The 13,150-nt window shown below is 41.5% G+C and overlaps 2 protein-coding genes across 7 annotated transcripts in view; one reads left to right on the forward strand and one right to left on the reverse strand.

The window, feature by feature from the left end:
- Positions 1-426: 426 nt before the first annotated feature.
- On the forward strand, positions 427-3,751 carry LOC115207975 (HIG1 domain family member 1A, mitochondrial). Of its 3 annotated transcripts, none has more exons than XM_029775636.1 (4): positions 427-561; positions 2,621-2,732; positions 2,944-3,078; positions 3,259-3,751. In XM_029775636.1, exons 2-4 carry the CDS (start codon positions 2,642-2,644, stop codon positions 3,321-3,323), a joined length of 291 nt encoding a protein of 96 aa, XP_029631496.1. In that variant the 5' UTR covers positions 427-561; positions 2,621-2,641; the 3' UTR covers positions 3,324-3,751. The 3 variants fall into 3 exon arrangements, with proteins under 3 accessions (XP_029631496.1, XP_029631498.1, XP_029631497.1); XM_029775638.1 differs by having other exon boundaries at positions 429-561; positions 2,637-2,732; XM_029775637.1 differs by having other exon boundaries at positions 452-561; positions 2,634-2,732.
- Positions 3,752-9,510: 5,759 nt separating this feature from the next.
- Positions 9,511-13,150, reverse strand: part of LOC115207976 (natural resistance-associated macrophage protein 2) — a 43,210-nt gene continuing 39,570 nt past the window's right edge. For all 4 annotated transcript variants that reach the window (XM_029775639.1, XM_029775640.1, XM_029775641.1 and 1 more), the window contains one exon: positions 9,511-9,937. In XM_029775639.1, coding sequence (XP_029631499.1) covers positions 9,815-9,937 — 123 coding nt within the window. In that variant the 3' untranslated portion in view covers positions 9,511-9,814. The remainder of the gene's footprint in view (positions 9,938-13,150) is intronic.

Consider the following 13,150-nt stretch of genomic DNA (forward strand, 5'->3'; position numbering starts at 1 on the left):
TCACATTCTGTTAAAGGTCTGCAGCTAGCGACTGGACCGAGCTGCAAAAAACAGTCACTGTACAGTTTTATCTTCATCTCTTCATTCAAAGCCTCAATCATGGACACTCACTGACAGTTGTGGCTGCTTCGCGTGATGTATTGTTGTCTCTACCTTCTTGCCTTTTGTGCTGTTTTCTGTGCTCAATGTGTGTGCCATGTTTTGTGCTACTACACCTTGATGACCCAGGCATAACTTGCTGACTGATCAATCAGCACCTTTTAATAATTTTAAATAAACAAATGAATAGCTTCCAAAAATCACTGTAACCTACCTACATATCAAATCGTATGTTGAAAAAAATATAAAAATATTCGATGATGTCCTTATGCACGTTATTACGGTGTATTACGGTACACTAACGTTACCGTAGCTTTTCTATCGCGATAAGAATATTGCGTGAGACGGAAACGAGGGAAAGAAAACGGACTAAACTATCTTTGCTTGACATCAGAGATTGAAACAGAGCCCAAACGCAGCCAAAACATTGCTTCTTTAGCGGGATCTTTCGACAAATCGAATGTAAGTAATCAACCAATAGTATAAAGCTCACTCGAATGGCTGTGTAATAATTTGTACTCTCACTGTAAATGATGCGCCATCCTAGCATTATAGATGATTAGGACTGTCTTCTGCGATTCTGTCCTTGTCTGGGATACTTGCTAGCTTGTAAAGTTAGGTGACATTCTAAGGTCACGAGGACAAATAACTTGCAATAAAAAACATACATTAACACAAAGCAGTGACTGTAAATGATTGTCAAACGCCGTAGTTTAAAATGCGACATCAAGCCACCGGGCTGTGAAGCTCTAAACTCTGGGTCCATCCCTCGAGTCTACTGTACGTAAGTTGAATAGTAAACTCAAATGTATAAGTTCAAGGCATGTTCCTGCTTTGTGTCACGTAGATAAGTAGCGGTATGTGGTAAAGGGACATTTGTTATAAGCAATACATCTGCAATATACATTTATTATGATTAAATGAGTATCTTTGCAGTGCCTTCGGGAAGTATTTAGACCCCTTGACTTTCCACATTGTTACGTTAGCCTTATTCAAAAGCAATATATATGACAAAAACATCCTCAAATCTACACAATTTTTGCAAATGTATTAAAAATAACATACCTTATTTACATGTATTCAGTCCCTTTGCTATGAGACTCGAAGTTGAGCTCAGGTGCATCCTGTTTCCATTGATCATCTTTGAGACATTTCTACAACTTGGAAACCACCTGTGGTAAATTGATTGGACGTGATTTGGAAAGGCACACGCCTGTCTATATAAGGGCCCACAGTTGACAGTGCATGTCAGAGCAAAAACCAAGCCACGAGGTCGAACGAATTGTCCGTAGAGCTCCAAGACAGGATTGTGTCGAGGCACAGATCTGGGGAAGGGTACGAAAACATTTCTGCAGTATTGAAGGTCCCCAAGAACACAGTGGCCTCCATCATTCTTAAATAGAAGAAGTTTGGAACCACCAAGACTCTTCCTAGAGATGAGCAATCGGGGAGAAGGGCCTTGGTCAAACCCGATGGTCACTGACAGAGCTCTCTCTAGAGTTCCTCTGTTGATATGGGAAACCTTCCAGAAGGACAACCATCTCTGCAGCACTCCACCATAGTGGCCAGACGGAAGCCACTCTTCAGTAAAAGGCACATGACAGCCCGCTTGGAGTTTGCCAAAAGGCACCTAAAGACTGTCAAACCATGAGAAACAAGATTCTCTGGTCTGATGAAACCAAGATTGAACTCTTCAGCCTGAATGCCAAGCGTCACGTCTAGAGGAGCCTGTCACCATCCTTACGGTGAAGCGTGGTGGCAGCATCGTGCTGTGGGGATGTTTTTCAGCGGCAGGGACTGGGAGACTAGTCAGAATCGAGGGAAAGATGAACGGAGCAAAGTACAGAGATCCTTGATAAAAACCTGCTCCAGAGCGCTCAGGACCTCAGACTGGCGCAAAGGTTCACCTTCCAACAGCACAACGACCCTAAACACACAGCCAAGACAATGCAGGAGTGGCTTCAGAATAAGTCTCTGAATGTCCTTGAGTGGCCCAGCCAGAGCCCGGACTTGAACCTGATCAAACATCTCTGGAGAGACCTGAAAATAGCTGTGCAGCGATGCTCCCCACCCAACCTGACAGAGCTGGAGAAGATCTGCAGAGAAGAATGGGAGAAACTCCCCAAAGACAGGTGTGCCAAGCTTGTAGTGTCATACCCAAGAAGACTTGAGGCTGTAATCGCTGCCAAAGGTGCTTCAACAAAGTACTGAGTGAAGGGTCTGAATACTTATGTAAATGTGATATTTCAGTTGTATTATTTTTAATAAATTAGAAAGCATTTGTAAAAACCTGTTTTTGCTTTGTCATTGTGGGGTAATGTCTAGATTGAGGAAAGCCAAATGTTTATCAATTTTAGAATAAGGCTGTAACAAAACGTGGAGGGGTCTGAATACTTTCCGAAGTCACTGTACATTATCTTTTACCAACAGTAGTGTGTATGACAAGACTACAGTACCTACTGTAATTAGTGAGGGATATAAGTTGGACTGTGTTATTCAAGCCAGTATTCCCTTATGTCAGTCTCTCCTCCCAGCAGTCATCATGTCCTCCAACAAAGATTTGCCAACATATGATGATGAGAATGAATCAAAATTTCTGAGGAAAGCGAAGGAGTCTCCGTTTGTCCCAATAGGTAAGTGAATCTGTACAAAAAAAATAAACAATTTTTACAAGAGCATGAATTATGTTGGTGGTTTCACCGCAGTGGAACTTTTTCATAGTGCATGATTGATTGAATCCCAGTCAGTCATGGAATAAATTGTAATCCACTTTTCCAACCCTGGTTCTAAGGTTAGATATCATACACCCAGACCATCATTGCATTTCCCATGTGTTTTTTACAGGCATGGCAGGATGCGCTGCAGTGGTCGCCTTTGGTCTGTGGAGGCTCAAGTCGCGGGGAGACACAAAGATGTCAGTCCACCTCATCCACATGCGTGTTGGAGCTCAAGGCTTTATAGTAGGCGCAATGACATTAGGTAAGTCCTAATCTAATATGTGCTGTATAACAGATACACAGGCCCAACAGCGAATATCTCTTAATCAATTTACAGGGGCAACATGTATCACACAAGACTGTGACCGTGTTGTGCCCTTATACACGTACCACTACCATGAAATGGAACACTAACATGACTGTAATGTTTGTCTATTTGTAGGGGTGATCTACTCTATGTACAAACAATACCTTGCACCCACGGACCCAGGTGAAGACAGCAAGTGAGCCTACCAGCCAATCAGCAAGTGACATGACCAGAAAACGCTCCACGCCTGCCATTTCTGCGTTCTACCCTTAGAAATAGAAATCATAGAATGGATTATATCTGTCAAAATAACATTTCATTCATGGCAAGTCATTTATTTTGGTGAGGGCGTCATTTAAGCTAAGCAGCATTTCAATCTGGCAGTCACTTTGAAGAAGGTTAGTACATTTCAGGTAGTCGAGTGGCACATTCATTCTGTTTCAATCATTACCTCTTTGCTAGACACCTGATGTAAACCACCAGTAAAATGCCACCTTGAAGGCGACCAGCACACCCATAAACTCCTATAGCCAATCCACTCATTGACCATTGTCAGCCTCACCATGTAGTGTTATTGTTATTATATAATAAATAATATATTGGTTATTTTCTAAAATCTACTTTGAAATATGAGTTAAGTTGTTATTTCATTAACAGGTACAGAAGTAGGTAAAAGGTTATTTTCAACCACCTATCTGCACACTACTATCTCTTCTAAGGGATGGATTGAAATTTACAGAATGGTTACCTGGAGGAAAATGGGGGAGGGTCATGCTTTTTCAATCAAGGGGAGGGTTTAGTATTTTTTTTAATGAAATCTAGTCCAGGGGAGGGTCATGTAATTGATGAAATTTCAATATTTCTCAGTGTTTTTGAATTTGTTGCTTATTAGGCTATATATCAATGTGTGCCTGGGTGCGCAATATCAAGTGTGCTTATAGGCTATTTAGTGTGGTGACAATCATATGATCTATAGCTTATAGGCTACGAAGTGCATGCTCGGTGAAGCAAAGAGCAAAGTTACATTTCTAAGAAAGCTGCTGGGATGGTGTAAATACAATTAGGCTACAATGGATATTCCAACCGTGAGTCCTGGCCTGCTCTTGCTGATCAAAAACGTTTTTTTTGTGTGCTGCCCAACCAATGGCTGTGCTGTGTAGGTCTACGGTGGCAATTTAGGAGGAGAGTCAAAGGCTTCTTCTGAAAATAATTTATGATTAGGCCTAGTCCCCAAAAAAATGCACCCTTGCACACATACTAGCCTATGTTCTGTTCAGTTTGAGAAGGAGAGCGAAAAGATGAGGACCAAAGGTCAACTTTGATAGCTTGCTACTACTGTAATTGATTTCAGTAAAAACTGTGTTTCTTGCCCATTATGTATTTATCAGAGTTACTGACCTCACAATAAGATAGATTCGAGTAACTTACATTGTGGTGCTGAAAGTTGAAGCAACAGCTGCAGTACAATCAACCGGAAATGGACAGACAGCTCATGGTGCTGAAGGTAGGCAAATTCAAGTAGGTGTAATTCATTCATAGTCTTAATGTTAATTAGACTTTACTGACAAGAGAGCTTTGTGTTGGAGCCTATTTATTCCTATTTACGAAAGAGGTAGGCGTACCTGTTTGACAGACAAAACTGGGCTATAGGCTATCCATAGACCAACAAATCTAAGGCACTGCATCTCAGTGCTAAAGGCGTCACTACAGACCCTGGTTCGATTCCAGGCTGTATCACAACCGGCCGTGATTGGGTGTCCCATAGGGCGGCGCCCAGCGTCGTCAGGGTTAGGCCGTTATTGTAAATACGAATTTGTTCTTAACTGACTTAGTTAAATAAATATTTGTTTTAAAAACCCACCATGCACTCTTTAAATAACAGCCCTTCACTGTCACGGAGGTAGGCTAAGTTCCAAGACTGGAATTGAGGGGTAATGAGAGGGTATGCCATAGGCCTACCTTTTATTTAAGAAAATGGCAAAAGGCATGATTTATAACAGCGCTTTGGTCCGTGATGCTTTATGCTATAAAACAACCGGGAAAGACACGACTCCGATGCATATGGGAATATCCTTGCCTCGTGTCTTTGACATTGAGGCTGAGCTAGAACCTTCTATAGCTGAGAAGACAAAAAATAGACTTTGCTTGGAAGTAATCTAATTCTGTTACTATCAATTGATTAAGCTATTCACTTTCTGTACAATAGATGTTTAAATCGGAGGGCCTGTTGTCCGGACCTCTCTATGGGGGTACCACAGGGTTCAATTCTCGAGCCGGCTCTTTTCTCTGTATATATCAATGATGTCGCTCTTGCTGCGGGTCATTCTTTGATCCACCTCTACGCAGACGACACCATTCTGTATACATCTGACCCTTCTTTGGACACTGTGTTAACAAACCTCCAAACGAGCTTCAATGCCATACAACACTCCTTCCGTGGCCTCCAACTGCTCTTAAACGCTAGTAAAACTAAATGCATGCTCTTCAACTGATCGCTGCCCGCACCAACCCGCCTAGCATCACTACTCTAGACGGTTCTGACTTTGAATATGTGGACAACTATAAATACCTAGGTGTCTGGCTAGACTGTAAACTCTCCTTCCAGACTCACATTAAGCATCTCCAATCCAAAGTTAAATCTAGAATCGGCTTCCTATTTCACAACAGAGCCTCCATCACTCATGCTGCCAAACATACCCCCATAAAACTGACTATCCTGCCGATCTTTGACTTCGGCGATGTCATTTACAAAATAGCCTCCAAAACTCTACTCAGCAAATTGGATGCAGTCTATCACAGTGCCATCCGTTTTGTCACCAATGCCCTATATACTACCCACCATTGCAACCTGTATGCTCTCGTTGGCTGGTCCTCGCTACATATTCATTGCCAAACCCACTGGCTCCAGGTCATCTATAAGTCTTCGCTAGGTAAAGCTCCGCCTTATCTCAGCTCACTGGTCATCATAGCAACACCCACCCGTAGCACACGCTCCAGCAGGTATATTTCACTGGTCACCCCCAAAGCCAACACTTCCTTTGGCCGCCTTTCCTTCCAGTTCTCTGCTGCCAATGACTGGAACAAATTGCAAAAATCACTGAAGTTGGAGACATATCTTCCTCACTAACTTCAAGCATCGGCTGTCAGAGCAGCCGATCGCTGCAGCTGTACACAGCCCATCTGTAAATATCCCATCCAACCAACTACCTACCTCATCCCCATATTTGTTTTTTTCTGCTCTTTTGCACACCAGTATTTATACTTACACATCCTGATCTGCACATATCACTCCAGTGTTAATTGCTAAATTGTAATTACTATGGCCTATTTATTGCCTTACTTCCTTACTTAATTTGTACACACTGTATACAGATTTTCTATCGTGTTATTGACTACGATTGTTTATCCCATGTGTAACTCGGTGTTGTTGTTTTTGTCGCACTGCTTTGCCTTATCTTGGCCAGGTCGCAGTTGTAATTGAGAACTTGTTCTCAACTGGCCTACCTGGTTAAATAAAGGTGATATAAAATAAAAACCTAGACAGCTTTTAGGTAAACACTTATGACTGACTCTCGTTGGGTTAAGCTACAGAAGAAGAGTAGCCAGTAGTCAAAGCTTACATATTTCTGCGTTGGTAGGCCTACTCTGTCTGGGGTGGAAAAGTAGACCTAACTTTTGAAAGTACCATGCTCAGATTCCTGTTGGATGTCGCAGATTTAATTGTTTGCAAACAAGACACACTGATTTAGCATTGTAGAAATAAGATAAAATGAACACATAGGATAAGAATGGACAGAGAGAGGCCTGTAATTTCTCATTTGTGTGGTATTAAAAAATTCTGCTAATATGTAGAATTGCATGACATTTTTAGAAAAAGGCCAGTTTGTCTCCGACCTGCAAATACAATGAAAGATCCATGCAATGCTTTTACTATAAAGACATTCATTCCACCCCTACTCTTGTCCACGGTGGTCTGCGAACCCACAACTTTCTGGCCTGCAGCCCTCTGCGCTATCAACTCCTGTGTTGCTATGCAATGCTTACAGGATGAAGAACAGTTTCTAAAACTGCTTATCTATAGCTCTGGTCTGTCCAGGAAGTGAGGGAAAATGGTAGGAATGTTCTCTGCTATCCACTTTGATTTAATTATTATTTTGGGTATAGGGGATGGTCACTTGTTTTTTTCCCACCAAGCGTTGAGGGAGGGTTTAGGTCAAATATATTTTGCTGAAGGGAGAGCCATCCATTGTTGTAACCTTTACTATAAAGAACGTTCACTCCCTAAAGAGAAGTATTGACATGGAGCTCAACGGGTCTCAAAGATGTTATTTTCAGTGTCCGGACTGTTTAAAAAATATATATAATGCTGTTAATGAGTTTGTACATAGTGAAATTTGTGAAAAGTATTTAATGGTTTATCTTTGGAAAGTGACAAAAAACAGAAAAGGTTATTTTGTACAAACGTTTTTATTCATCGAAAATGTATGGTACCAGCGAAACTTAACAGCCACAAACTGTTGATACTTTAGTTTCCTTTGAAAAAGATATATATAAAAATAAAGTCAATATATCTATGCGATTGTTAAATTGACCAAATACAAATACTGGCTTTACAGTACATAAAATTCCACATTAAAAATAAATGTCATATGTAAACCATACAAGTGAATGACTTCTGTTTGAAGATTTCATAATTAAAACAATCCAGGGTAATGACTTCACTAAAGTGGTGTGATCATGCACACGCAGAGACCTTCTATTTATGATAGATCTACACTCAAAATGTCAGTCTATAAATATATGTAAATTCTACAATGGTCATCAGGAGCTGTATTTAGCAGTGACACCTCTGACTTCATAGACCGCGTCAAGAAGCAGAAAAAGCCTGCATCTTTCATTATATTGGGCTTTGGGTACGAATTTAAACTTCAACAGAATTTCAATGGGTAGAGTTTTGTACTAACAAAAACACTGAATTCACAGAAAGAGGTCAGTACAATTGTTAGTATCACATTAACATTTTCCCTGAGAAATGATTTGAAGAAAATGGGATAATTTGGGCATGTGGGCTGCTTTTATGCCTTTCACTGTAAAGCCAAAGCTTTAGTTTTACTGGGGTGCTTTGGAGGGAATGACCAAAATAGCAGGACATTTGTAGAAAATGTTAAATGACTTCACCCAAAATCTAAAATATTTATCTATTAGCACCTTGAGTGTGATAAATTGTGTTTTATAAATAAAATGTAGAATTATTTTGAACACCCCTGCCCCAGTTTGAGCAGGGCAGTGGGTGCATACCTTCTTTTTAAAATAAATAAAATACAAATCCAGCCTGGATTCGTACCAGGGACTGTAGTGATGCCTCTTGCAATGAGATGCAGTGCCTTAGACCGCTGCGCCCGTCGGGAGCCCTGGGGAGTTATAATTGCAAGTGCCAGAGCAACTGAGTTAGGAAGTTGTTCTTAAAAGGGCCAGTCCGCACTTGAAACAATAACAAAGCAGACACCACGCCTCTGTTTTGATAAAAAGCTGAGGGATGGGCCTGGAGAAATGTAACCACTTAAATTCATAGACCGCGCTATGGATGCAAGGACTGACCCTCCAAGATTTGGTGTACTGGGTTCTGATGGGGTACGACTGAACTATGGTCATGAGGCATTTCTAAGTAATATTCTTCAAGAAACAATTGATATACAATGAGTATACAAAACATTAAGAACACCTGCTCTTTCCATGAAAGACTGAGCAGGTAAATCCAGGTGAAAGCTATGATATCTTATTGATGTCACTTGTTAAATCCACTTCAATCAGTGTAGGACTTTAAGCCTTGAGATCATTGAGACATGGATTTTGTATCTGTGCCATTCAGATGGTGAATGCGCAAGACAAAAGATTCAAGTGCCTTTGAACGGGATATGATAGTAGGTGCCAGGCGCACCGGTTTCTGTCAAGAACTGCAGCGCTGCTGGGTTTTTCACACTCAAGTTTCCCATATGTATCAAGAATGGTCCACAAACCAAAGGACATCTAGCCAACTTGACAACTGTGGGAAGCATTGGAGTCAACATGTACCAGCATTCCTGTCCATGCCCCGAAGAATTGAGTCTGTTCTGAAGGCAAAAGGGGTTGTGGGGAGGTCTTCCTAATATTTCGTATACTCAGTGTATATCATTCATTTATATGCTCAAAAATTGATGTAGCAACTGTGAATTGGCCCTTTAAGTGCTTGCTCTGATAAAGTCTTACGAAAATGAAGTTCTCTGTGTGTTCATAAATAAAACAATTCTACAACGTACATGCATATAAATTGGTGGCAATTGCCTTTTTTGTAACCAACTCACTACACACAGTGTATTTCCCATATAAAATGATCACAGCTTTTCAAAGTCATAACAATGCTGTCCCGTGAAAAAGACAGCTCATTTGCAGAATTTTTATAGTGCCACGTTGATCAAGCATGCTCGACATGACAAAAACCAACAACTCATTAGGGTAAACTTGATAATAGGCCTAACCTTCATATAATGCCAATCATAGTTAGGCTACCTGCCCAGTGGAATGTCAAGTGAGGGGTTCAAGGCTTCTTGTAAGGGTCAGATGATGAGGATGGGCATTTACGAAGGTCTGGCTGGCACTAAGGCACAGGAGGCGCACTGCATCCTCCATGTTGAAATCACAGGGGTGACCTTCTCTAGCTACGGACTGTATCACTGCTAATAACCACTCCTCCAATGTGTTCTTCTTCTAATCTCTCCACCATCGTGTCGCTGTCCATGTCCTTCAGCAGGTAAATGTCATTGTGTCCCGTCAGCATCTGAGAAGTGAAGAAGAGCGTGAGAGATGGTTAATCTCATGCAATGCGAGTTTGATTCTCTTAATGTCATAAGCACTCGATTGGTAGGATCTCATTCATCAACTCATTAACCATTCCCGGGAAATGTTTAAGCAGTTGTATGTTGACTGCGCATAGGCTACGTACTGTAAGCAGCAAAGCTCTTTTCATCAGGTGATTGTGAGTGTTCAATGCCAATGTTGTAATCTATGGTGTCAAAAATTGACAAATGCAAAGAAATCCATCACTGACACCAACCAAAAACAAAGTAGTGCTTACCAAGTTTTTCTCATTGGGCTTTCTAGGGCCTGGTGATATTTATTCAACATAAAATGTGGTCAGCCCAGTGCAATGCGTAGCTGCAGGAGTATGGTTCATTGGGACATTTATTATGAAGTGGTTGCTACAGACTAGCCCTGCTAGAGCTGCCCCGGTCAACTGTAAGTGCTGTTATTATGAAGTAGAAAAGTCTAGGAGCAACAACGGCTCAGCAGCGAATTGGTAGGCAACACAAGCGTATAGCGCGTAAAAATAGTCTGTTCTCAGTTGCAACACTCTCTATTGAGTTCCAAACCGCCTCTGGAAGCAATGTCAGCACAAGAACTGTTAGTCGGGAGCTTGATGAAATGGGTTTCCATGGCCGAGCATCCGCACACAAGCCTAAAATCACCATGCGCAATGCCAAGTGTGGGCTGTAGTGGTGGAAAGCTCGGCGCCATTGGACTCTGGAGCAGTGGAAACGCGTTCTCTGGAGTGATGAATCACGCTTCAGCATCTGTTAGTTCGATGGACAAATCTGGGTTTGGTGTATGCCAGGAGAACGCTACCTGCCCCAATGCATAGTGCCAACTGTAAAGTTTGGTGGAGGAGGAATAATGGTCTGGGGCTGTTTTTCATGGTTCGGGCTAGACCCCTTAGTACCAGTGAACGGAAATCTTAACGCTACAGCATACAATGGCATTCTAGACGTTTCTGTGCTTCCAACTTTGTGGCAACAGTTTGGGGAAGGCCCTTTCCTGTTTCAGCATGACAATGCCCCCGTGCACAAAGTTAGGTCCATACAGAAATGCTTTGTCGAGATCGGTGTGGAAGAACTTGACTGGCCTGCACAGAGCTCTGACCTCAACCCCATCAAACGCCTTTGGGATGAATTGAAACGCCGACTGCGAGCCAGGCCTAATCGCCCAACATCAGTGCCCACCTCACTAATGCTCGTGGCTGAATGGAAGAAAGTCCAGAAAAGTGGAGGCTGTTATAGCAGCAATGGGGGGGACCAACTCCATGTCAATGTCCATGATTTTGCAATTAGATGTTTGACGAGCAGGTGTCCACATACTTTTGGTCATGTAGTGTACAATAATGTTCAAATACCAAATAGATAGATAGCAGCTTCCAAATACTATAGACTTGGGCTGATTATCATGTCAGCAGGATAAGAATTTCCATTGTGCAAGATTAACTTTTCACATCTTAACCTGGAATAAGATTGCAATAATTTTAGTTCTCTCATTGAAAAACACGAGAACAAGTCACACTCGCTCTGCTTGAGCATGAAAGATAGGATATGAAAAACTATGGCTGACCACTGAGAATCCTCTCAAAAGGGACAGGGAGGCCTCTGAACAGGAACAAGTGTATTTGTTGTCATTGGGGTTTACATAATGTCCGTTGTGCACAGCAGGTGCGTCATTTTCTGTTCAGGCTTCATTTTGTGTTTATTTCCCAATGATTCTACATGTTAAATCCAGGGTATCTGCAGATTCAATGAAGTTGAATTTAAGACCTTATTAATGCTACTCAGAATGCAATTTAAATACACATTTTAAGGTCTGCGTGCTCCATACACCTGCTAATATTCCCCTCTAGAAATGAGCCCATGTTGGCAAAAAGTAGTATTTTTAGGGCTGGCTCTTTCACCAAAGGCTATAGCCTACATGGCTCATATTATCAGGCAGGTGTGCTATTTTAGCCATGAGCATTTGTCCCGTAGCCTAAGGAATTTAGTAGCATAGTGGTTAGGCTATAGATGGCTGAAGCATGGGGTTGCCCATCTGCATTTGTTTAGGCTACCCCAATGGGCTAATTATTAGCTAGATATCAAACTAAGTGTTCAGAATTTTGGCTTCGATATCAACACCAGCTTAATGCTCACTCAATAGACTTGGGCTGAAATAAAAATGCCTTAAAGTCAAATGTACACTGGGTGTGCAGGCTTTTGATTCAGCCCTGCTCAAACAACAGAGTCAGCTTAACAAGGTCCTGTTGAGCAGTGAATTTGAAGAATCTGGTGCTAGAATTGGGCTGAAATAAATGTCTACTCACCCAGTAGCTCTCCTGGAGGTATTATGATATAACATTTGAACATTAGCCTACAACCAAAAAGTTGAATAAAATAATTCCCTCATTCAATAAATCAGGTATCAAATAGCTATACTTCAAAGCAAGGTAGCCAAGCGGGAGGGGCTCTAGACGGACTTTTTCCAGTGCCAAGTAAGACACGAAAGAAGTGAGCTATTTCATCTAACACGTTCAGTGAATGTATAATGGCTATTTTGATGTGCAACATGTCAAAATAGGATCCAGAATAATCAGATATCCTTTTTAGAGATGAATTTGCCAGCATGTTTTGTGCATATTGGCCTAGGCTACATGCTACATCATTTACCACCTGAGGAAATGGGAACTCGAAACACATTAGCTAGATTGCTAACTCTAAATATTATATGGTTGCTAGATAGCCATGCAATTGATCTAACAGTACATTTGATGTTCTACAAAAACTTTCCATTGGTAGACCTATATAGGCTACTTGATGCCTATTCACCACACATGATGCCTATTCACCACACATGCTCTCCACTCCATTCCCCCGGCGCATAATCTCAATGACATACTATGCTTGTAAAGTGGTGTTATTTCCATTGACAGTTGAGAAATAATTGGTATACTTGGTATACTCATAAAGCAGAGACTTTCCTCTTTTTTAACAGTAGTTGTTTTAAAAACTGTCTTTCCTGCAATTAGCCTACATTTTGAAATGTTGCTCAACTGTCAGTACGCTTGCGCCTATCAGAATGGATCTCTTCCTTTACTATGTGTGCAAAGACTGGAGCGGGAGTGAGAGCCAGCAACGAAACAAGGAAAGGGCAGATACTTTCATTGTGGGAAGCAGGTGAATGCACATTACTGTTGACC

Source organism: Salmo trutta, chromosome 14 (assembly GCF_901001165.1).
Source record: "Salmo trutta chromosome 14, fSalTru1.1, whole genome shotgun sequence".
NCBI classification, from domain to species: domain Eukaryota; kingdom Metazoa; phylum Chordata; class Actinopteri; order Salmoniformes; family Salmonidae; genus Salmo; species Salmo trutta.

Excerpts from the sequence above, each read along its gene's own strand:
- LOC115207975 (XM_029775636.1), top strand. The coding sequence starts at position 2,642 with ATGTCCTCCAACAAAGATTTGCCAACATATGATGATGAGAATGAATCA. Across the intron at positions 2,733-2,943 it reads GTCTCCGTTTGTCCCAATAG|GCATGGCAGGATGCGCTGCA; the intron begins GTAAGTGAATCT and ends TGTTTTTTACAG. Across the intron at positions 3,079-3,258 it reads AGTAGGCGCAATGACATTAG|GGGTGATCTACTCTATGTAC; the intron begins GTAAGTCCTAAT and ends GTCTATTTGTAG.